This window comes from Petaurus breviceps, unplaced genomic scaffold (genome assembly GCF_028583685.1).
Source record: "Petaurus breviceps papuanus isolate PSGF00001 unplaced genomic scaffold, PetGlider_PUasm1.0 38, whole genome shotgun sequence".
Classification (NCBI taxonomy): domain Eukaryota; kingdom Metazoa; phylum Chordata; class Mammalia; order Diprotodontia; family Petauridae; genus Petaurus; species Petaurus breviceps.
In genome coordinates, this window is record NW_027186304.1 from 72,913,926 (window position 1) to 72,939,895 (window position 25,970).

Genomic DNA, 25,970 nt, shown 5'->3' on the forward strand with positions numbered 1-25,970 from the left:
CCTCACGGGAATCCGTTGCACCTTGCAATATGGACAATATGTTGACTTGTTTTGCTTAGCTGTATTTCTTCATTGGGAGGGAGGGTTTTATTTGGAGAGTAAGATAAGTCATTGGGTCATTGGGAAGTGATAGTGATATAAAAGTAAGGAGCATCCAGAAAATACTTATTTCTACTTAAAAAAATAAAATGAAATGAAAAAAACCTCAGATATTTTTATTAAAAGATTATTAGTTTTTCCTTTAGGGAAGATCTGGTGCATTGTTTATAGCTATTTCAATAAAAAAAAAAGTTTGAGCCTAGGTTCTTCAAGGGGAATACTATATGTCAGAAATTCGGTTTGTACGTTAAAACCTATTATTATACAGATATTGATAAGAACTAATGACTAGTCCATTGAACTAGACAAACCAATTATGTTTAAAGTTGAATTATCCTACCCAGATGACAAAATCACCTGTGACATTTTACAGAATTTCTCTTTTGTTTATGTGAGTAAAATAAACCTCAGATATCCTTACATGTAAGGCACTATGTAATTTTAGTAGCCTGATTCTAACAGTTCAGAAACTTAAAAGAGGGTATTACAAGAAAAATTGGGAGCAATTTTAGACAGGCACAATCTCTAACTAATATAACTTTACTTCATCCCATCTAAAAAACATCTTGGAGAGAAAGTGTTTAATACACAGCTTGTCCATCAACCCACAAATTTTTGTTGCCCATAGGACACTGTACTAGGCATACAAAGGATATAAATAATAACTTAAGGTAGCTGTCCTCAAGTAGTATACTTAAGGTATAATTGGGGAGACAAGTCAAACCAATTTAAAAAGCAAAGAAATGGTGCAGGGCTCATTTGGCAAGTGTCAATGAGAGGCAGAAAAAAAAGTTGAGAGGAAGAGATAACTGCCATCTGGAATGCTCAAAAGGAAGTTTCATGTACTTAGAGGAAGGGTAGAATTATGAAAGGTAAAGAGGATGATTTGCACAACCTCTTCATGAGGTAAAAAGGTTAGGAAATCCTTATCACCATATTATAGATGGGGAGAAAGGAAGTTAAGAATTTGATTACCTCAATTCAGTATCAGAGCTGGTTCTATTTCTCAGTTTTCTCAATTCCCACTCAACTACCTTTCCTCTTAAAAAAAAAGAGCTCATAGTTCACCTATTCACAAAGGCTTTTAATATCCTGCCATAAACGGATGGTCAAAAAAAAAAAAAGACAAGCATATATGTATGCTTCTCAAATAATGGGGTGACAGACATTCATGTGTCTTGGAACTTAGTACTTTATCAAGGTAAGAAGAGGATCTGTAATGCAAGACTTAGAACTTGATAGAAGCTTAGAGAGTTTTAATTCAAACAGAATGGAAGTAAGTATTAAACAACAAACAGCTCCATTTCAGATCAGACTCTAGTTCAGTGAGACCAGATGACAAATAAAGGGTATTTTCTTGGACTCTTTAATATAAGAATTTCGATGATATTCTACAGCTCCATTTTAAAAAAATCTCTAAGACACTCATCTAATCATTATCATTTATATATGTATATATGTGTGTGTGTGTGCGTATGTGTGTATTTATACATATATACATATATATAGGCAAAAAGAAGAACTATTAGCAGCAACATGAGTTACAGTGTTTGACTAAAGATATATACTTCTTTTATGAAGGATAATGATTTGTTCCTTTAGGGAATATCTGGCGCACTGTTTATAGCTGTTTCAATAAAAAAAAATTTGAGCCTAGGTTCTTCAAGGGGAATGCTACATGTCAGAAATTCTGTTGGTACGTTAAAACCTATTATTATACAGACATTGATAAGAACTAATGGCTAGTCCATTGAATTAGACAAACTAATCATGTTTAAAGTTGAATTATCCTACCCAGATGACAAAATCACCTGTGACATTTTACAGAATTTATCTTTTGTTTATGTGAGTAAAAATCCTTTTCTACATTTTGATTAAGCCATCTTTGGTTTTGTTGTTGTTGCTGTTTTTGCTAATATGCAGAAAGCAAGAAGAAGATTGCCCTCTCTATAATGGCATTTTATATCAGCTAGTGCAATACATTAAAGTATAATCTAGAAGCCTAATCTCCTTGGTCCAGTGGAGGCAAACTATCATTGCTATAATGAATGATTATTCTTGATGACAGAAGTGGAAAAAAGACACTAATATCTCCTCAGCCACTCCATCTATAATCCTACAACCTGAATTCATGAATTTGTTCATTGTTCTTCCCATGAGAATACTAACCAGTTAAATCATTAGTCTGAATTTACAAAAGGATAAGATGATACATTTGAAGAAATCTACAATTACTTTTTTTTTTTCTAGTTTGCTGTCACAATGGCTCCTTCTTGATCTTAGCCGGATTGTAATGTGTTCATGGAAAATTGATGAAGAATGAAAAATCAGGCTCATGATTTCCTAGGTAGCATGCTGACTCATCCATTCTGTTTAAAAATCTAAGTCATCCTTACATAGAAATGTGTTTTGCATGACTACTCATGTATAAATGATGTCAAATTGCTTGCCTTTTCAATGGGGAGGAGAGAGGGAAGTAGGAAGATAATTTGGAACTCAAAATTTGAAAAAAATGTTAAAATTCTTTTTAATATAATTGGGGGGGATAAAATATAAAATTAAATTTTAAAAAAGGGTTAAAAAAAATCTCAAGTCTTCAGTGCAGCTAGGTCATGTTGTGGATAGAGCACTGGCCCTGGAGTCAGGAGGACCCGAGTTCAAATCCAATCAGACACTTACTAGCTATGTGACCCTGGGCAAACCACTTATCCCCAATTGCCTCCAACAAAAAAGGTCTAAGTCATCCATAAACTATTAATTTGTAAGGTCTGTGCCTTTCCCTGTCCCAATAGGAACCATGGCATCCAGTCAAAGGTCTTATATAAAATGCACAGCAACTCATCTAAAATCACTCCAAAAGGTTTGATACCATTGCTTATGGTAATGATAAATCAAGTACTCACTTGACTAATTTAAATTACCTTCCATTTTACTTAGGTTTCAAGATTAAAAAAAAAATTGATCTTGCCAGTTAATTACTATTCTCCATAGAAATACTAATAATTTTTAAAGTTTAAATTATCCTAACCAGATATTAAATCACTTGTGATGTTTTACAGAATTTCTCCTTCATTCATGAGTAAAAATCCTTTCCTACATTTTCAATAAGCCATATTATTATTTTTTCTAACTTGCTGAAAGCAAGACGAATATTGCCATTTCTTTAAATATAATGGAATTTTACATCTGCTGATTCAATACACTAAAGTATGATCTAAAAGCCTCATCACATTGAATGGAAACCTAGTCAGAGAAAGTCTACAAAGGCAAAAACAGAACAAAATGACACAAGAAAAAGTGACTCGGCTCCCTTACTTCCATCGACATGAATAGCACTAGTTTAATGATTCCATTAACAAATCACTGTGGTTCTAACAAAATTTTCCAAGGACATTCAATCAAAAAAGTAGCATTGCTGAAATATAGACTCATTCCCAGTAAATACAGGTTCGTAATTATAAATCAATTCCTTAGCTTCTTCATCTTTCCTTGCAAAATAGTGGTGGCTTTTTCGAGCTAAAAATTATACAAAAAAGAAATAAACAGAGAACATGTCGATTAGTATCACTTTTTAAAATTTTTTAATTTTATTATTTTTTTAAAAAATCAATTGGGGTTAAATAACTTGCTCAAGGTTACACGGCCAGTTTTTTTGTATGGGTGTTAAGTATCTGAGGCCGGAACAAATTCCGGGTCTTCTCGACTCTGGGGTCAGCGCTTTTACTCACTGCGCTACCTAGACACCCCTAGTATCTCTTTTAAAAAGCCATTTTATCCCACAATTCTCTTGCAATGTCTGTTCTTACAATAACAATTAGAATACCCAGGAGTATGCTGGCAGCAGCTCAAACCAGTTCAAGAGAGACAGTTGTTAAATTTTCGCCGTAAGCCTTTATACTTCAGAAATCAGCAAATACTAAGAATCAGGGTTTGAATTATTATTTAATTGATTGTTTAAACCTAAAGAAGTTAAATGTTAAAGTTGAGTAAACTTAAAAGTATGTCATAAGTGTACTTTTTTTTCAGAACCATTTGTTAAACATTTACCAGTACACTGTCAAGCATATCACTTCTCAACTGGAAAAAAAAAATTATTTTGTTAACATTTCAAATAAAAGAGCTCCTTGTTTTTCCTCTCATCTATTGTTTTCTGTCAATTACAGTTATATAAGTAGCTGCTTTTGCCTGGCTCTAGATTCAAGTTTGGTTCTCATTAGAAAGCTACCAGGAGTGAACTAGTCTATCCTGTAAGTCTCCATTAAACAACCTTTACTTTGCTCCTTCATATTTATTAACAACGAAGTTTTTCCATTCCTAAACACATTTTCTACACCACTGACTTTGGAGTAAAATACTTTTTAAAAAAAGAGTTGGGTTTTTTATTAAACAACTTTTAATTCATCTTAGCAACATTCTAGAAATAATAGAACTAAATATAATTAATTATTAGGCTCAGAGAATAAGCAGAATTATTGATGGCAAAAAAAAACCTAAAGGCAGCTTTGCAGACAATCTAAAAAAGAATCTCAACATTACAAATATACAAAATTTTCACTTGACTCTTATAATTTCATTAATTTGTGTCTATAATGCAGCCTTTCTTTAATTTCTTAAATTCCTGTGTAACTTAAAGTATTAAACTAAAAACAAAATCATCTATTTGCATCCAAATACCATCGTCACTTGCAATTATAAACATGACTCCAAAGTGTATGTGGGGGGACGGGGGGGGGTGGGGGGGGGAGGAAGAAACACATCATATTAACTTTCCCTAAATAAAGGATTTTAACCTGAATTCCACTGGTGGCTTGAAGTTGGGTAGGGGAAAAAAAAATACAACTTTATTTCAGCTTAATTGGTTTCCTTTGTAATCCTATATATTTTATTTTATGCATTTAAAATCATTATTCGGAGAAGAGGTCCATAGGTTTCATAGGGTCTTTGACTCAAAACAGGATAAGAAATTCTAAGACTTTCTGGGAAAAGATTTTTAAAGTCACAAGTATCTCCACCTGAATTAAATTTATGTAATGCCTTAAAATAATAATATTCAATTTTTCAGAGGGTCCATTAAAGTTCTTCATCTTGTCAAAAAAGGATAGTTACTAGGTGGTGAAGTGAATAGAAAACTGGCCCTGGAGTCAGGAGGACTTGAGTTCAAATCCGACCTCAGACACTTAACACTTACTAGCCGTGTGATCTTGGGCAAGTTACTTAACGCCAATTGCCCTCCAAAAAGGAGATGCAGAATGTGTATACCTCTAACATCCCTTGTGCCTCTAAATCCTATACTCATATTTAAGGAATGAACAAAACAGGCCTCTATAGCAAAACTACTGTTCAAAGAATTAGCAAAACTTGGGAAATTACATAATGTCATTTAGCAAAATGTATTTTCCTACTTTATTTACTCCTCAAATATAGGACTTTTATATTATTCAGCTGTTCCTCCAGATTTTTTTTTCTACCTAGGTCATTTCTGAAACTTCTGCATTTCTTTACAAGGAAGCATTTGACCCAATGGTGCTGTTAAATGTTTAATAGCTTGCTCTGTGAAAAAAAAATGAATACATGACACACTTCTAAGTTTAATCTGCATTACAAATATTTTTCCGTCACTTCCTTAAGTCTAGACAATTAACAAAACAATACATCAAGCCCTGATTTGTAGTTTTGGCCAATTTCCAAGTATAAAGGCTAGCTCTGAAAATTTAACAATCAGCTCTCCTAAGCTGGTCTGAGCTAGTTCTAGCATACTCCTGATTATATTTGAAATATAAGTTTCTATAAATATAGAATTGCAAAACTAATTTTTCTTACCTTCATTTACAAAGAAGTATGCTGTGTAGAATGAAGCTTTAATAGCCACTGGTGAATGGACTATACCCGTTAAATTCTTCCATTCAAAAGCACTCTTCTCTGGATGCCACTGGACACCATAAATGGGATAGTCATATGCTAGATTAAAAAAGAAAAACAACTGATAACAAGAATGCATTAATATGCTGTGTACATTAATCTTAAATTTAATCTCTATTTGTAAATCATTATTTTACATACTCCTACAACAAGGTCCTATTCCAATCAATGCTTCATGGTAGCATGGAGGTGACCATGGGTGCTAGAAGGGCATGTCAGTTGATATGAGTGCTGGGATTTCCCTAATTTGAAAGGCTTTCAAGCTCAGGCTTAGAGACAGACTGTCTGTCGGCCCTCTCCAGGGCATCCTAGTAAAGTCTGGAGTGGCTCATTACTGTAATCCCTTGTCTACCAAGACATGAATTTTGATGGCTACAGCAACTCAAAGAACAGCCTACATACCAATGACTTTCTGGATCTTTCTAATTGTTGAAGAAGCATACTTCAATACATAAAATAGAATGTTTACAATCATCTGATATATAATATTTTGAGAGTTTCTGCATTTAATTAATAAATTAAATAAATAAAAGGGCACCTGAAATTTGGAACAAAATATTTTATAAAAATGCAACTTCTCGGGGTGGCAAGATGGTGCAGTGAATAGAGAACTGGCCCTGGAGTCAGGAGGACCTGACTTCAAATCCGGCCTCAGACACTTAACACAAAAAACTAGCCGTGTGACCTTGGGCAAGTCATTTAACCCCAATTTTGCCCTGCCTTCCCCCCTCCAAAAAGTAAAAATAAAGCAACTTTTCACAATACATTTAGTATAGTGTTCCTTTGCTGATAAGCAGCGTACAAATAAACTCTAATTGTTAGATGACATCTCAGTGTGAGAGCCAATTGTGTATTTCATTAAATCCACACAAATCCATTCAATTGCTCCTCACATCTACTTTGTACCTTTTCATCTACTTACAGAGTACATAACTTGGAATCACGAAGCTCCATGTTCAGATTTGCCTCTGACACTCACTAGTTGTGCGAGACAAGTCACTTAATATCCCTGAGCCTGAGTTTCCTCTTCTGAAGAATAAGGAGGTTGAACTTGATGACCTCCTTAGTTGCCTTCCAGTTCTAAATCTATACCTCCCTTAAATTGAATCAAAGCAATAAATTTTACTAAGCACCAATTATTTTCAAAGAGCTCTGCTAGATACTCGTGGTAACTTCTTTCTAATTGGCTTATCATAGCTTAATGGTATTAGGTAGCATGTGTGTGTGTATAAATATACATATATATTCAGATGGAGGAGGGATGGAGGAAGGGGAGAGAGAGAGAGAGAGAGAGAGAATATTACCTGTTCGAACTCTAGATGTCCTAAAGACTTCTTAAACTCAGCATGTCCAAGTCCATTAACTTGCTATTTTCCCCTCTTCCCAAGTTTCCAATTATTGTCAAAAGGACCACCTTCCCTTCCCAATCAACCAATCACAACCTAAGGGTCATCCTTGACTCCTCACTCTCTCACCTCTTCCATTTAGAGTTCATAATTAATACTAACTTAATCTCTCTCTAATATGCCTCCTTCTCTCTTCTGACCCTGTCACTTCTCTGATGTAGGCCCTTACCATCTTCCACTTAGCTACCATCTTATTAAAGCACAGATCTGATCATGTCATACATATATCACTTCATTCATTAAACTCCAGTAGCTATCTATATCACCTTCGGGTTTAAATATATAATTCTCTGTTTGGCTTTTAAAGCCATTCATAAACTCTCTTCCCCACCTTTCTAGTCTTCTTACATCTTCCTCAACCTTATATACTCTGCAGTCCAGTGACACTGGCCCAGAGGTATGCCAGAACCAACTCTAAGTGGAAATCCACTGTTAAATATTTGTCATGAGCATTTACTCCTTCCGAAATCAGCACTGACTACAAATCAAGGCTTGAGTTATTCTTTTGTCGATTGTCTAGACTTAAGAAAGTGTTGATAACACAAACTGAACTTAAAAGTGTATGTGCATACATTTCCCCTCTCCCCTTCCCAGCCTGGTTATTAAATATTTACCAGCACACCCTGTACTGCTTAAACACTGCCTGTGTTCAACTGGAGTCTAGCAGAACACTCAGGGAATAAAGTCACCATCACAATGGCACATATATAATATAATAATATATAATATGAAATAATAATTTGTATTTCCATAGTGATTTAAGGTTTGCAAAATGTTGTACATCCCTGATCTCATTTGATCTTCATACCACACATGCACTGGCCTCCTTGATGTTTCTTGTACCAGACACTCTGTTTTCCAACTCTGTGTATTTTCACTGTCTGTTCATCCCTACCTCTCTCCATGCTCTTCAACTCTGATTCTACCTCCTGGCTTCCCTGGCTTTATTCAAGTACCAGCTAAAATTCAACCCTTCTGCAAGTTTTCTCCAGTTCCCCTTAATGATAGCAATGATGGCCCCTTCCCTTCTATAGCCATCTTGTTTGTACACAGTTGTTTACATACTGTCTGTTTTTGCCTTTCATTGTAACCCCAGAGCTTAGCACAGTGCCTGGAACCAAATAAACTCTTAATAAATGCTTGCTGTTGACCATCGTTCAGAAAGTTCAAAGTCCTGCACCCTAGTTTTGTAGATACATCAATATTGAATGTATCTTCTTAACATAATTACTACTTCTACTGACTCACCCCAATCACAGTTCTTCCCCACCTACTGGTAATGAACCTTCGGACCATGAGCCTTCCCACACTTTGGTGAATACTCATAAAACAGACATTCAGTCTAACACTGGGCCTGTACTTGAAGCTTTTGCAGAGAGTAGGCCTTCTAGAACTTACCTTCCACTGGTACAGTCTTTGCAAATCCAGAGTCACTTCCACACTAAAATGAGGTATCAGAGTAGGCTTTCATGTTAAGAATTTATAAATAAATAATGTGATTAAAGTGTATTATTACACTTCTAAGTTAGCTGTGATTTCCCTGCTTCCTATGCCATCTTCCTCTATCCCACTCTCTAAGACACAGAAAAAAATAAGTCTAAAAGGGAGGCTAACATGCTTTTTCTCCACAAGGCACATATCTAAAGGTATATACACCAAAATGCTCATTCCCTTCTTTGCTACTTCCCTTAATCAGCTGCTATTTTCTTTCTCTATCCACCCTCAGTCTTCATTCCTCCCTTCTCTCCTTCCCTCCTTCTCTCTCCTCCCTCCATCTCCTCTCTCCTTCCTTCCCTACTCCTCCTTCTCTTCCTCCTCCTTATTCTTATTTCTCTCTCTCTTTCTCTCTCTCTCTCTCTCCCCTCTCTCATTAAGTATACTCATCACTCTTTCTAAAGACTCAATCAAATAAATGATTGGAAAGATAAACAATGAGAGTGATATCAAACACAAGCACTTTCAGGGTTCAACCTTATCTCTTACTTCCTCTACAGCCCTAAAAGTGACAAATCTATTCTTAAGGCTCAACGACTATGACCAATACAGAATGATGCTGTATGACTATAAAGAATATTAAGTGAAATAAAGTATATGTGTTAACTGCAAAATAAAGTGAAATAAAATGCATGTGCATACCTTCCATTGTGGAGATAAATTCGATGTCTTCATATGTATTTGTAGACAAAACCTTATAAAACTCACTTAGTTTCTTATTCGTAGTAAAATTCTATGGCATAAAGGTTTTTTAATTACAATTTGTTTTTTCTACAATTGAGACTAAACTTATCAACTTTATTCTTTAAAAAAATGGTGTACCTTCAAGGAAAGGCTCCACTTATGAAAATTTGAAGTTAGGGGTTCTGTTGCAAATGCCTCTAACAAATCCTTAGATATATTCTGGAACATCCTACTTTCAGTTGCCGCTGAAATTAAAAAAAAAAAGAAAAATGAATAAAACTCATTTGTGTTCAATCTAGAGATAGCATTACTGGAATACAGTCAGTATAAATAAATTATTGACTAAATGCTAATATTCAGATGTTTCAAATCAAAGACAAAACGTATTACATTAAAAAATCTAGTTGAAGGGGGACATTATAAGGCAATGGATAGAGAATAAATGGGTCTTGGAATCTAACAGTCCCAGATTCAAATTGTGTCAGTTGTGTGACCTTGTGCAAGTCACTTATCTTTCTTCAGCCTCAGTTTCCTCATCTACAAAATGGAACTAATAATACCAGGAACTCTTACCTCATAAAGTTGTTGGAGGGCTCAAAAGAAAAAAAATTTATATTAATTTTATTTTATATATATATATATATGTATATATATATATATATATATATATTTTAAAGGTAAGAAAAAGTAAATCACTTTCAAAGTGAAATAAAATTACCAGGAAAATCTAATTAAGCCACATTTAAGATATAACATTTTTCACCAACATTGCTAAGTAAAAGTTTTCACAGCAAGCTCATCATATTAATTTATACCCAAGAGAAAAGTCTATCTATGTCAAGAAATTATTTCAGAGGGATCATAAAATTGTGGATTTAGAGCCAGAGAGAGCTCAAAAGTCATTCACTTCAAATCTCTGTTTCTGGGGTGACTAGGAGCAATATAAATGACTTCCTGCCATTCCTACATCAACTATCACACCCCTGCTTCCAGATCCCAGTCGGTTCTGTTCTAAGCGTTCATGAAGGCTGATACAACCACAATTTCGGTTCCCCATAGATCATTCTCTCATACAAATACATAGGCACATACCCACATACAAAAGCAAACAGACACATAGTCTTAATTTTATCCAAAATTTTGCTGTGGCTGCTGTTGTTGACTCTTTTGAGGGTAGAACAGGGAGAAATAACAGAAATTGAGTTTCATAAAGAGAAAACTCTTCTATTCAAACTGCAAGCTACAGTCGCAGCATTAGGAAGACCTGGGTTTAAGTCTTGCTTTAGATACATACTCACCATCTAGCCATGGCCAATTGTCTCTCATTGGAAGAAAAGAGGGAGAGAGGAGCATATTATTTAAAAGAACCTATCTCACTGAATTATTCAGTATGAAAAAGAAGGAAATGTACTTTCTGCAGAGTGAACAAAAAAACATGTTTCAAGTTGATGTGTATTATTATTTTTGAAATATATAATGGTGCGATAAAATACAAAATCATTTTAAAATATTAATGAATTCACAGTAGCTCCATGTCACGGATTTCTTCACTCAGTGGATACCAATCCTACAATTAACATGAGAATTTTAAAAATTTGGGGATATTAAAATGAGGTCCTCACATTTAAAAAAGTTGAGATCTATTGTAGTAGATTATATTATAGAAAACATACTATTCTCCTTCTGTAAATAAGTATTTCTAAAATTCCTAGCGACCTTCAGACTATTTTTCTAAAGGAATACAAAATTATTTATTCACCTACCAAAAAAGAAAAAAGAAAAAATTACTACCTCACTCAAGTAACATATTATGACCAGAGAGAATAAAAAAAGGATACCTTCAATAATTTTTGCTTAGTAATCTTGATAAATAATTGCATATGGAGGAATTTTTAGCAATAGAAAACCTACCTTCAGTAAAGTTTAATGGCAAAGCAACTCCATTAGTGTTGGTTAAAGTTAGTAATAGCTCCCCACTGGTCAAGACAGTAAGCTCTTCAAATCCAAGACATGTTCCCCAAATGGGAAAATAATCTCCTTCTTTATTAGCCTTTATGTAGAGAAAGAAAAAAGAAACTAAGTTTATGTACAAACCTCGAAGGCAAGAAAACATATAAAATGTCTTCCAAGGTGATTTCTAAAGTTTGTCTTTTGTCTAAAGCTTATATTGCAATCTGTGATCCATGGACTTTTGAGGAGCTACAAGGAGGCTTATTGTAAATCCAAACGTTTTCAAGTATGAAGATCTTTTGCGATATAAATATATTTGTGGATCCCCATTTGGTATTAGTAGTGTTTATATCCACTGATTGCTAGACTACTTTTTGACCAAAAGCTACTCTGAATCCAACACTGTTTTTAGATGATTTGTATTTTACTGTGAATAATAACTAGGTGGCATCTGAAAAATACAAATACACATAGGCTGTGACGTATTGTTTATTCTGTCTATAGAAGATATGTGTGCTCATTTATTACACTGAATCATACAGTTAACATAAATTTTAGCCATGACAATTTCATATGGAATATGAAGCTTTAATTAGCTATTTGGGACTATTTTCCATATTAATGAAATTAATTTAATTTAATCAATAAGATTTCCTATGTGTCTCCTATGTCTTCCTATGAAATCTCATTTATGCTAATTAAATAAGATGTTGTTGAAAATTTCATTCATTTCATTTCTTGAAAATATTCATAGTTAATGAGATTTTCTATGTGTGCAGACTTTAGGGACCCCCTGTAATTCAGGACTTTAAGCAGCCAGTAAGAGAAATGAGACACCTATACAATTTATGTCAGGAAAAGGTAAACACTCCATGAGCAATCCAAGTAAAATTCTATAAAAGGTCAGAGAAGAAAGAAATTGTGTCAATGATAAAGGACTTCTTGGAAGAGGCAAAAATTGATTTGACCTTTAAGGATGGGTAGGATTTGGTTAGAAAGAGATGAAGGTTGGAGAGAATGCATTTCTGATACAAAAAACAGCATGAGAAAATACAGAGGGAGAAGTGTACATGAAGCTCAAGCCAAGGACAAGTATACCCATTTGACTATGGTATGGGGTTCATTGAAATAATGGAAGTTAAAGTTGGAAAAAGTAGTTAGAGCCAGAATGTTAAGGCTAAAGAATTTAAAATTAATCCAGATAGCAACAGTAAGGCATTGGGTATTTTAGAGGGGGGAAGTAGCATGATAACAGCAGTATTTCTAACATATTAATCTGGAGGTGGTATTCAAAATCCACTTGGGGATGGGGAGAGGAGATATAAGAAAGACTAGAGGCAGGAAGACCAATGGGGGGGGAGGGGAAGAATGGGGACTATTATAATCTGGGAAGAAAGAACAATTGAAGATTACCTTCAGGGCCTTTTCATAAAACAGTTGGGCTACAGAGCTATATTTTGAACTCTGAAGATTGACACCTCCACCAGGAAAAAGTACCCTGAAACCCAATATCAAATGTTTGATTTACTTCATAAGTAAAACATGTAGTAAGGATAAACATACAGAATAAAGGAAATATTAAATCACAAGTTAAGTACAGTTAAAATTCCCAGTGTAGCAAAGTTTATATGAAAATGAAGACAATGGTGTTATTTAAGAAGTTTATAATTACAAATAAGTTCTTATTCAGAAACAACAGCATTTTATTTCTTTTCTTTTTAAATTATCAGAGTGGTCAAGCTGGAAGCAACCTTAGAGTTCACCAAATCTGACTCCCTCATTTTACAAATCAGGAAACTGAGGCCCAGAGAGATTAACTGATTTGTCAGGAGTTACAGATATATGGAGTGTCTGAGGTGGAACTCAAATCCAAGTTCTCCTCACGCCAAGCTGCCTCTTTAAATAAAATGCCTTTGAATATTAAAGAAATTTGCGTTAAATTCCCATACCTTTAACCCTGAAAGCTACTATAGATTGGGTCTGGATGTGGAGTGAGATGATCTTGGTTCAAACTCTGGCTCTGTCATTGAGTAACCTTTTGAGTAAGTCAACTGTCTGGGCCTTGGTTTCTTCATCTGTAAAATGACAGGGTTCTCTAAGTTCTCTTCTATTTCTAAATCTATGGCCTATATTCCTACTCTCTATACACTCCATTCATGCTCACATGCCACAAACAGTACTCGGCAGGAGAAAAATCACAGATAAATCCCCAGCTATAAGTTCCTGCTCTTATCACCCATATTTAAGCAAGGAAGGGGGAAAGGGTAGTATAGGTCTAAGAAACAGAAGGGTGGGAAGCATGACTGGCTTCTGTTCCTTACTTACCAAACCTGACTGATATTGTGAGTGAATGGAATAAAAGTGAAAACTTCTCAGGTAACATTCCAGAAATCTGAACAGAATTGTAATAAAGTACCAAAGGCTTAGTAACCTGGGCCAGGAATCTAGGACCTTACTTCCCTGGTCAAAAGTTGAAGTTTTTGCTAAGCTTAGCTAAGCATAGGAGGGGAAAGTTGATACTGATGACATATTTTGTCTATGTCCATGTCCACCAGACATGTACCTTCTGCTTTTTGATATTACTGACATTTCATCTGAAAACGCCGGCAGATTTTTGTGGTTAAGATTGTGCACCTCAGTTCCTAATTAACAGGAACAGGACAGAACAAGGGGGGTAAGGGGTGGTCTTTTGGGTATGTAACCAAGTTTTGTATTTTGTATTTTGCCTTTCCTACTAGACTGACTCTAGTAGCAAGACCGCCCTTCTTGCAAGAAGAATTAATTAAATAAATCCTTCCTGTCTCTACTTAGAAATATCTCTGCTTAATTTATTTTGGGCAAGGGTTGTTCTTGTCCTACACGTGAGGAAGCAAAACAGGACCTATGAAGGTATAACCCTGAGCCTGCTCAAATAGCTCAGATTCTTTTCAGGTGGGAAACTGACCATTTATAGCCATTAGTTAACATGCAAAGTTCAAATGTAAGGAATCTATAGAAAATCAGGTCCCTTCAGGGAAAGGGCTGCCTTCAGTTTATTAGAAAGCTATAGAGCTTAGTAGAAAAATGATTCAATTATAAATGAGTTGGAAGTTAACTCAGTAACAAGTAGGACTAAGAAATAAGCATTTGAGTCTTTCCCTCAGAATGGCAAGGCAGATCTCTTAAAGGGACTAGACAAATATCAAGAAATGAAGACAAGTATAAAGAAGTCATGTTACCAACGATTTTTAAGTGATGAAGATGCCAAGAGAAAGTCTGTGAAGGCTTTAAATACTTAAGCCACAAATATCATACAAAAAAAGAAAGAAGTTTTCTCATGGGAAGAAAAGTCAAAATTTAAATACTGATTGTTAGTAATTGAGTTTAGTGAAAGATGGTACTATATTGCATTTTCTTTGTATTCTTTTAAATCCAGTCTTGTATCTTGACTTAATTTTTTTTTAAAAAAAAGATTGTATTGTTATAACAACAGTATAAATTATTAATAAAGAGCTATATTTGTATAGAAGAGAAGAAGTGGCTGAGTTGTTTACATGTTTTTCTCAATTACATCTGAATAATGGTGTCTGGTACTGTAATTAGAGGTATAGTATTTAAGATAAAAAATAAGATTCTATGTAGTTTAAGTTGCATATTCAAGTTGATCATATACTGGTTTTTAGAAAGCAGTTAAAAAGTAGTATCATTAACTTCTTCTGGGAACTCTCCAAAGCAAGAAAAAGGACATGTTTAAACTGCTCCCTAGACAAATCTAAACAATGACAACCATACTAAAGGGATAGAGACCAGACTTGGGATTTGCTGTTATCAGAAGCTCCTTTCCTCTATCAATGCAAATGAGAAGCTTCTCTGCAACTTTTAATCTTGGAAAGCTGCCCAGAGCACTGAGAGGTAAACCCCGGTCCACACAGAAATTATGTGGCAGAAGCAACATTTGAAACAATATCTTCCTGGCTCTGACGCCAGATCCCTCTCCACTATGCCATATTGCTTCTAATAAACCCCTGAAGGAAAGTGATTACAGCCAAAGTACAGTATATATGCATGTACATTATACATATATGCTGGTACATATGCAATAATTATTTCATACACAATACATGTGTCTCTCTCTAAATATGTGTTACATATAACCCTATAACTTACCCATTGATAGACTGGAAGAGTTTTTCATATTCTTTGTCTGAAAGTGTTAACCTGAAACCAACAACAAAAATGACAGGGTGAATCTGCTTGCAATTTTAATGTTATAATTACATGCTAAAATAAAGCTTTTTAAAGATCAAAGTAGTTTGCATATATATGTGTGTATATACTTATACATACATGCATAAATACATATATATACATACATGTATTTATACTTCAGTGAACTTGTAATGAAATTATAATTTATATGAATAAAATGAAATTTATATATTGTATATTTAAATTTTCATTCACCACTCAGGTATATCGTACTAGGATTGGAGTCAGGAAGATTTGAATTCAAATCCGGTTTATGACATTTACTAGTTATGTGACCATGAACAAGTCATTTAACTATGTTACAAGTAAGTCCCTAGAACTCATCTAATAACTCACAGTTGTTAACTACATTGGAGAAAATACTCCCTATACTAGGAATTTCCTATTTCAACAAAATCAAAAATCCTTTGTGTATTGACATAACTTCACAAAAGAAACATGTGAAGCAAGTAAATAACACCAATATTATTCTTATTCCCATTTTACAGATGAGGAAACTAAGAGAGAGAGGTCACATCCCTACCTAAGGTCACGCAGCTACACAGCCTAAGAGGCAGTGCCAAGACTCAAATCAAGGCCTTGTAGCCACGCCTACTGTTCTTTCCACCACTCTGTGTGTGTGTGTGTGTGTGTGTGTGAGTGTGTCAGTGAGTGAGTGAGAAAGGAAGAAGATGAGTACAATCATTAAAAATCCAGGTAAAAATAAATTTAAAGTATTTAAGAAAAAACATCTTGCAGACTGAGGAGGTTGTCATCCTCTCTCCACTTTCAGAGTTTTGAAGGTATTCTTTTCCAAACTAAGAAAATATTCTATCTGCTGTATTCCTATTCACACATGCAAATCATCTTTATTAATACTGATGTTGATGTTTGTTAAGCTTTGTGAAGAAACATGAAGGATAGCAGTTTGGTGGAAAAAGCAATGGACTTAGACTTAGGAAGTCTAGGTTCAAAGCCTGAATGATATTTACCAGCTATGTGATCCAAGATAAGTCCATTAACTTCTCTAAGACTCAGTTTCCCTATATGTAACATGAGGCTAATAATGCTTTCACTATCTCTCACCTAAGGTTATTGTTCAGAGAGTATTTTATGTGGCTTAAGGTACTATATGAATGCTTTATTATTATTGGAAATTTCCTGTGTGTAATTTTGTATATGTAATATCACTATATTAAAAAAAAAAACAGTTTCTGGGGCAGCTAGGTGGCACAGTGAATAGAGCACTGGCCCTGGAGTCAGGAGGACCTGAGTTCAAATCCGACCTCAGACACTTAACACCAAAACTAGCCATGTGACCTTGGGCAAGTCACTTAACCCCAACTGCCCTCCCCCACCCAAAAAAAAGTTTTCCTAGTATTGAAATGAAGAGAGCTATGTCTCAGGCAATCAACAATAATTTATTAAGAGCAGTTAGAGTGCTGTATGACCCTGGGCAAGTCACTTAACCTCTGTTTGTCTCAGTTTCCTCAACCATAAAATGGGAATAATAATAGTACTTATCTCCCAGGGTTGTTGTGAGGATCAAATAAGATAATAATTGTAAAGCACTCAGCATGGTGTCTGCCTCACAGTAAGCATTATTTAATTGTTAGCTATTATTATTATCAAGTGCTTACTATGCACTATCAGACACTGTGCTAATTGCTGAGGATACAAAGAAAGACGAAAAACGGTGGTCTCTGCCTTGCAGAAGCTCACATTCTAACTGGAGAGACAAAATGCAAACAACTCTGTAGAGATAAGACACAGAGCAAGCAGATAAAAGTTAATGTTAGCGGGAAGGCACTACCAGTGGGAAGGACCAGATGTGTCCTATAGAAAGCATAAAGGAAACAAGAGAAACCAGTTAAGTGGAGCTGAGGAGGGAAAGCATTACAAGAGCTGGGGACAGTCAGTGGAAAGGTGCTGAGTCAGAGGTGCTGTGTCCTGGGTGAAGAACAGCAAGAGGGCAGGTGGGGCTGGATCATAATGTAGAGAAAGGAAAGTGTTTCAGAGGAACAGAAACACTGGGTGAAAAAAGGAAGTTGGTAGTTTACTGACCATGACACCTAGGGAAAATATACAGTGAGAAGCTTATTTTGACAGAACATGGAAAGACTACATTACAGTCATACCAGACACCAACCAGCTGGGAACAGGGACCCATTCGCCCAGGACACTTACACCAATCTGTAAGGATAGGTCAAATTACCTTAGGATAAAATTTGCATGTCCTATAAATTCAACCCTTATGTATGTACTCTAGAAGTGTTACTTTAACTACCTTTCTCTTGATTGTTAGTTCAAAAAAAAAAAGGAAAGCAAAATCCAACCTTTTTCTTAGGATGAGCTAAAAGAAAGGAGTGGTCAGGTCAGGTTAGCAAAGGACTGGTGACAGTAGTAGAGAAATACAGATCGTGCTACAAGTTTGGCCCATCAGCAGAGGTCAAGTAAGGCCAGAGCACAGAAAAGGAAAGGGAAGTCGAGATGTGGCAAACATTACACCTCAGGGATGCTCGCCTTGCCTGCCTATAGTCCCAGCTCTTCACAAGCCACCTGAACAAAAGGAAGCCTGAGTTCTGCTCACCACTAATTTCTCTGCTAGCTGATAAAAAAAAAAGTTGAATGAGTTTTGGATACCTCACGCTTTCAGATAATGACTGTACCCAGAGCCTTATTAAGACACACATCATCACCACATTTAATACAGTAGAATATGAACTTCTTAAAGGTAGGATCAGCCTTGCTTTCTTTATTTGTGTCCCACTTTTGTATAATTCCTAGAATCTAAGTGATTAATCTCTTTTTCATTCATTCATTCAGTCTGCCTGAGTCTAAAGTCAACCTAAATCTATTTTTCCTACTCTTCCTACATTCAGTTACTAAGTCCTATTGATTTTTTCCCCATAATGTCTCTCAAACTTATCTATTACTTCACACCTGAATTATTACAAACATCTTCAAACTGATGCCCCCAACTTCAACTTCTTTCCACTTCAATCCATCTTTATATAATTCTACCCAGGATATTCCTGACCCTGCCCCAGTCCTACTTTCTTTCTCCTATATCATGTTACCTAAATTGCCAAGTCTTGTAAATATTTATTTAAGCATACTGATAAAAACTGGATTAGCTTTAAGTACACAGGATTCTGTGAGCAGACTGAATGTATTCTTCCATATTTTTATTGATATATGTATACGCATGTTTACTTTGAATAATGAATGCCCACTCTGCAAAAACAAAAATTTGTGGAGATTTTTAACAGCATATCACAGGATATAATATATTAGTACACAGTATAGTTGTGATGCTAGGGTCCACAGGTAAACCCTCCCCTCTCCCCACTATCACCCATGACCCTGCTCTTTTCTTTGGCCTTTTACCATTTATTAATCACAAATCCCTCCGTTTACCACAGTGAAGCCTGCTGGTAGTTTATAGATGCTGTCACCACCCCCTTCTCTGAACTGCATGGCCAAAATGCCACCTGATGTCCAGAAGACCCTTTCCTCCCCTACAACAGACAAGCTTCCTAAAAACAAAGCGTAGTTACTAAGGAATATAAGGAAAACTCCAGGGGAGATAACTGGCACATTCATAAGTCTTGTTAGTCATTCACTCATGCTTCCACAGAGGCTAACAACAACCATGCCCCCTGTTCTCTCCTAGTTCTTCTCTCATTCAGACTCCCTACTTATATTAGGCTTTATCCACAGAGTCACTGGTTCAAACCTACCTCACCTAGATATGAAAGGAGTTCTCAGTTTCTAGTCAATTCTATTTGCCAAGGCTGTAGTTGTCTCAGTTCTTTTAGAAACTACTGCCCAAACCCAAACTCCAGATAAAAGATCTCCTGTCTTGATTGCAAGCTAGCTGCCTCTCAGCTTTCTACCCAGGTAAGCTCCGCTCTACTCTTTGGCCATGAAGGTGGGCAGGGCCTCTATTTTAGCTCCTAGCTCTCTCCATACAAAAGCACTTTCCCTCTTTGACTTCTCAAAGTTTACCTCTCTAGACTTCAATCCTCAAGAAAATTAGTCATTCCTTTTACTTGTTCCCTTGAGAACTCCAAGTTCTGACCTTAAAAACTATCTTTCACCTTTGACCTCTGCTCTCTGACATGATCGATCTGAAGCAAATTCTCTAGCTGCTTGTAAAGGTTTACACTGGGATTATTTAGTGAAGTCAGCATCTCTGCACTGTGGCTGTACCCTGGGATGAAGGATACTTATTCAGTAGAGAATAGAGGCTCCAGGACAATGGGATCTTCAATCACTGTACCTGAGGTTGGCCCTTCCATTCAGAATTCTGTTTTCTCTTTATCTCAGACCTTCAGAGTGTTGCTTCCCTCCTTCCCTTCCCAGGTCATTGATAGGGTATAGATAATAGTCATGAGAAAATAGTGTCTGGCACACGGTCAATTGACTGTGCTTAGGCACAATTGTGCGGGTACTTGTATTAGCTTTGTCACACCACATTATCCTAAACACACCACATTCACCTCATGCAAATGGACCACTTACCTAGAGACAGGCATAATATGGGCTAGAACCCCCTGCTCTCTCAATGCTTCTTCACCCAGTGATTCTTCATCTTCTGTGCCTTGTTAATTTTTACCATGTTTGCTGACCCTCAGGTCACTATCTGTCTAATATTTAGACAATGGAATTTTGAGGACATTTTGAAAGCTTGTGGGGATGATGTCTGTAATTAAGATTGTTCCAGAAAATCCTGGGCATATGCTCCCAAGACAACAGACACAGCCTGAGCCCAGGCCAAAAAGTGGACACCCTTTCTTGGCCTTACTCCCCTTTCCAGCGAGCTTCAGATTGTTGAGTCATGGATCAGGATCTCCCCTTCAAGAGTTCCTTTTTAGATTACAGTTTTCACATTTAAAAATTCACATGTATATGTATATATCTGTGTTTATGTATGTATATTAGAGTATATACATATATGCATATGTATAGAACATAGTATCTCCTTTTCTCATAATGGCATCTTACATAATAAGACTTTGCAAAAAATATTAAGAAAAGACATCAAGAAAACCACTAATAACCTGAATTAGAGTTATTAAACAAAATATATCAAAAATATTTGGAAGGGATCATCAAAAGTGAAGGGTACTAACAGTGAGTGCCTACCTTGGGTTAGAAACCTAGCTGAACCAATTATTTAAAACAAATACTTTGCCAATGAGATCAAAATTCCAACTTTTAATATAAAATAATGGGGCAATGTAATAGGATTTATACTTTACAACCTTTTAAAAGCATTTCTATTCTGTAAAATGAGGAACACTTTTATTTTCTAGGACAGGTGGCAGGGTAAGGGAGGGGAGATGATTGAGATATTTCTAGAAACTATTTGCAAAGTTGTGATAAACTGAAATAAAATCTATCCTTCATTTTCAATTGGCAAAGATGAGATAAATCACTTTAACTCTGTTCAGGATAGCATATCCTCAAAAATGATATAAAAATAATGCAATATAATGTAAGCCTAAGATGTAACATATATCTCAGGGGAATATATATTAAATTAGTGGGTCTATTTCGGGACATTCTAGAACATTTTAGACTATTGAGGTAAATTAATACGAGAGCCTTTTGGTGAGGAAATTGTTCTTCAATTTCTTGATAAAATATCCTTTAGCTCTACCAAGTCAAATAGAACCACAAAGTAAGTTTTCATCTTATGAGAGTCTGTCATAGGCCACTGATCTAGAGCTGGAAAGGGTTTTAGAGATCAAATCCAACTCCCTCATTTTATAGATGAAAACAGTGAGGCACAGAGAGGTTAAGTGACTTGCCTGATGTCACACACCTTGAACTCAGGTCATCATGCATCAGCAAGGACAGGACTAGGAAGGAGGCAAAAGCTACAAAGATTCATTTGAAAAATCATATATGAATTTTCTGTATCTTCCTTTCAATGAATTATCTCTTTGTTCTGATATTATAGGAGTGTGTTTTTTAAGTTGTTTCTTTTATTGCATTTTAAAATAGTTTTTTATATAAATCTCAAGTTACTTTTTAATGTTTTTCCTTTTACTGGTAACATTTCATTCCTTATCTATGTCCTCTCTGTGTGTGCCTATCTAACCATTTCTGTTTCTTGTACACTGTTTTTAGAAGCTAATAAAATGTCATGTTAAAGAATCTATGCCATGATATTCATAGTCAGAATTAGATATTATAATACTGGAACCAAAAAAATTCTGAAAATGACAAATCTTCGTCACAAGAGTAGAACCACCATTACATGATGCCCTTAATTTTAGAAGCAAAGCTTAGTACTTTCTGTAGACAGTATAAACTCAGCAAAAACTCTACCTGATTGGCACAACCCTTGCACCTGCAGACTCCAGATATTTTACATATGAAGCAGCAATGTAATACTTTCCATAGCGTTGGAAACTTTTCACGTGGTTAGCTTGTGCCAATATTCCTACAAGTATTCCAAAAGAAAAAAAAAGTTATTTCAAACAACAATCTGTTTTACTACAGTAACTCAGTTTTAAGAAAAAAAAAGGACAAATCTCATTGCTATTTTTATTCACAGAATTAAATACATAAAGTTCCAAGGACATTAAATAGGTAGATTCAAGGGGAGACCTACCAGACACTATGTAAAGGGGTCAAGGCAGTGTTTCAGAAATCAACAGGTTTAGGAATACTAATTCTCAATGAAATGAGGTCCAAATTTGGCCAAGAGTTGAGCAATGCCATTGAGGCCATGCCTTCTTCACAGAATCATAAGGATACAAGTGGTCAGAAAGATCACCTAGTCTCAATACAAGGATATAAGTGTGAGGCCTTGAGAAGGGTAGCAACAAGCCCAAGGCTACACTGCTGTCTTGATCCCAAAGAATCACGAGAACATAGATTCAGAGCTGGAAGGAACCCTAGAGATTGAATCCAATCCCCCCCACTTGACAGATAAGGAAGTTGAGTCCCAGAGAAGTGACTTGCCCCAGATCACATAGTAGGTGTCTGAAGTGGATTTAACTCAAGTTTTCCTGGCTCCAAGTCCAGTGCTTCATCCACTCTATCAGGAAAGTTCCTGTTCTATTTCTGCTACTAATGCTCTCTACCAAGGGAATGCATTAGCATCACCCAGCTGTAATATGCTACTAGTTCTCAGGTCTCTCTAGTAACTCTGGCAAACAGATCAAAATTCTAAGCCAGGTTGGGCTGGGCCAGAGGGGCTGGAGGTAATGAGAGAAGGAGGGTGGCCTGGGTCCCTCTGCTAATTTAGTCCAATGGGCTTATAGCCTTGCTTGCACAGAAGGGTCTTTTCCTCAGATTATTGGCTTCTGAAATCTCTAGGAAGTTTCCTCAACATCACTGAGCACATCTTTCTCTTGAAGATCTGCAGGTTGCCCAGGGTGGCCCAGGGCAACCCCAGTAGGACAACTCCTACACCTAGTCTGGCTTGGACATTCTAGTATCAGGAACTCTCATACTATAATTAATGTCCAGGATGTTGAAACATAAGGTGAAGGTTCTGATGATTAAGATGAACACTGTGAACAACAGAGACCTTACCATTGAGTATGAAGTATCTGCTGTGCCAACTGTGCCAGCCATTAAGAATGGAAATGTTGTAGTGTCATAAGTGTCATGAGTGTCAAAAATAAAGACCAAGCAAAAGCTTTCCTCAAGAAGTGATCAACTGAACCTGGTGAGCCTTTGTCACCCCCATGCCCACCTCCACCATCCTCCAAGAAGAGCTTCAGTCCTTTTTTCACTGAGGCTCCTTGTGGCCTCCATGTATCTAGCTCCCAGTCCCATCCTATGTCCTTCTAAAGAAGCATTCTTCATCTCCAAACATGGGAATCAAGGGTACTTCCTAGTTATTTGATTGTAGAGGCCTGGCAGGTAAGGAAATGGTGCTGGTGGTAATTGTTTTCTGACATTTCCTAAAGTCAATAGTATGACACAATGGAAAATGCACTGGCCCCCACAGTCAGGAGTTCAAAGCCCACCTCTTAAGGTTACTATTTTCATGACCTGGACAAGTCCCAAACTTTCTGAATCTCAATCACCTCATCTGTAAAGTGAGACCAACATGACTGTGCATTTCAGATCACAAGAGTCCAGCTTCCAAGCGTCACAAGGCTAATCATAGGTTCATAAATTTCAAGACAAAAGAGAACTTGAGGGTGATCTGCACAAGCCCCTAGTTTTACAGATGAATAAATCAAAGTTAATTTGTTATTAAATTATCTAATTAAACTGAAATTATGTAACATACTCATACCTTCAATTATGAGGTTAACTGACTTGCCCAAGGTCACACAGCTAGCAAGTAGCCGGGCTAGTATTTGAACCCCTAATGACATAGCTGTATACTTTTCATACTGCAACTAAGTCTTCTTCACAAGAGGTGTATGTTAATTAAAATAAGGGAAATGAAGTTTTCTGACATTTTCTAAACACAAGGGAAAATGAATTACTGGCCACTAAAGTCAGGAGTTCAAAGCTCACCTTTAAAGGTGGGCTACATTCATGACCTGGGCAAGTCCCAGTCTTTCTGAGTCTCAATTACCTCATCAGTAAAACAAAAGAGTTGGCCCCTGAAGTCCCTTCCAGCTCCAGACTGATCATCGGATGAGCCTAATCAGGCACAAAGCCTCGCACAAGACTACTGTGTGCAACATCGAGCAAGGCTACCATTCATTAGGCTGCTGTAGGACCAGCTCGATTCTAAAGGGGATAATACCCGGCTCCTACATCTCAGCCAGGACACGTGGAGTCTGGCTTTCCAAAGTCTTGGCCAAGACTGATCCCAGAGGGAGCGAACAGGTAATAAGCTTTCCCACAATTTGCTAGACGCTGGGACTTAGCCGTGTCCACACTGTCAGGCATTGTTCCTTGGGTGGTGAATTAAGGGATGGGAGGGGCTGATGATGGAGCAGTAACTCTGTTCCTTCCAACGTGCCATCTCACACCCCACATCCCCGGGATGGAGGGGATGGGAGATCTCTAGCCTGTCCTTGGACTCGGGCGCCCAGTCCTAAGAAGTTCCTAGGATCCTTCTTCCTCCTCCTGCCCTGGATTCAAAGGGCTGCACCCCCTCCACTCCCCCAAGCCCCCCCAAGTCCAGTGCCCCCCCTCTTACCGATGATGGGCCTGTCATTGCTGCCCTCCCCGAGCAGCTCGCCCCCGGCGCTGCAGAGAAGCACAGCTCCCAGAGCGCACAGACGCTGCCAAAGGCTCCCCATCGCACGTCAGTCAGGTAGCCCCAGTCCCGCGAGTGGCTTCTCCCCAGGTGGATGCGAAAGAATGGGCTCAGTGCAAGCGAGCGTCCGCCAGCAAGTGCCTGACTTCCCTCCAACACTGGGCGGTGGCTCGCATCGAAAGCTTTTTCAACCGCCGAGAAACTGGAGGGAGGGAGAATTGCCCCATGGGAAATGTAGTCTCGAGTACCGTGCAGTACGGGGACACCCCAAGGCAGAGAGACAGGTCTGTAGTCATCATTAAAAGAAATTATAGTCTAACGCCCTAATATCGTGTGTGTGTGTGTGTGTCTGTCTGTCTGTCTGTCTGCTTAGGAAAGACAAATTTGAGAACGGATTCCACTGCATAAAAGAGAAATCTTAAATTTATGATTGTTTGTCCCTTGGTGGGTCCATGTCAGTCTTTCTCCTTTGGTCTTAGAAGTTTTGACTAAACTACAGGAAGAGAATCCACGACTCCCTATTCTTCAATTCAAGAAACATTTATTAAATTCTGTTGACAGGATTTTACTGAGCCAGTCTCTAATCTAAGAATGATGAAACAAAGCGCCAGTTATCATTTAATTAATTAGTTTCATTATGAGGAACAGATTTGCAAATCAGGAATTCTCCTGATCAGAATTCCATCTTGCTGAAGTGAAGACAGAGATTATACACCTAAATCACAAATGGGGAGAAAGGGGGGAAGGTGAATTACAATCATTTAGTGGTTTCCCACAAGAAACCCACAAATCCCACAATTCAACAATTCTGGAGTCAAGTCTTTGGGGGTTGTGGCCACCTCTCCTAGGGCACAGAACCAGGAACAGGTTCTACAGTCTTTGATTTGCTTCACTTCGGGTACACAGGCAGTGATTGTGAGCGTTGTCAAAGTTTGATTGTTCATTTTAAACTGCATTGTGTGCTCTGACTCACTAGCTGGAAAAGGCAATTCTTGAGA

The 25,970-nt window shown here is 36.9% G+C and overlaps 1 protein-coding gene across 1 annotated transcript; it reads right to left on the reverse strand.

Annotated features, from left to right (window-relative positions):
• Positions 1–3,414: 3,414 nt before the first annotated feature.
• Positions 3,415–25,165, reverse strand: GGH (gamma-glutamyl hydrolase). Its single transcript, XM_069100014.1, has 9 exons — positions 24,913–25,165; positions 22,122–22,236; positions 15,699–15,749; positions 12,966–13,050; positions 11,514–11,652; positions 9,741–9,847; positions 9,561–9,651; positions 5,920–6,057; positions 3,415–3,615 (listed from the first exon to the last, which is right to left on the reverse strand). The coding sequence occupies exons 1-9, from the start codon at positions 25,013–25,015 to the stop codon at positions 3,494–3,496; spliced, it is 951 nt and encodes a 316-aa protein (XP_068956115.1). The 5' UTR covers positions 25,016–25,165; the 3' UTR covers positions 3,415–3,493.
• Positions 25,166–25,970: the final 805 nt, after the last annotated feature.

What these genes read in the sequence shown, in the direction of transcription:
- GGH (XM_069100014.1), bottom strand. Translation starts at nt 25,015, where the DNA reads ATGGGGAGCCTTTGGCAGCGTCTGTGCGCTCTGGGAGCTGTGCTTCTC. An exon ending in GCAAGGGTTGTGCCAATCAG is followed by an intron (nt 15,750 to 22,121) that starts GTAGAGTTTTTG and finishes TGTTGGTTTCAG; the next exon opens with GTTAACACTTTCAGACAAAG. An exon ending in GCCATTAAACTTTACTGAAG is followed by an intron (nt 9,848 to 11,513) that starts GTAGGTTTTCTA and finishes TTTTAATTTCAG; the next exon opens with CGGCAACTGAAAGTAGGATG.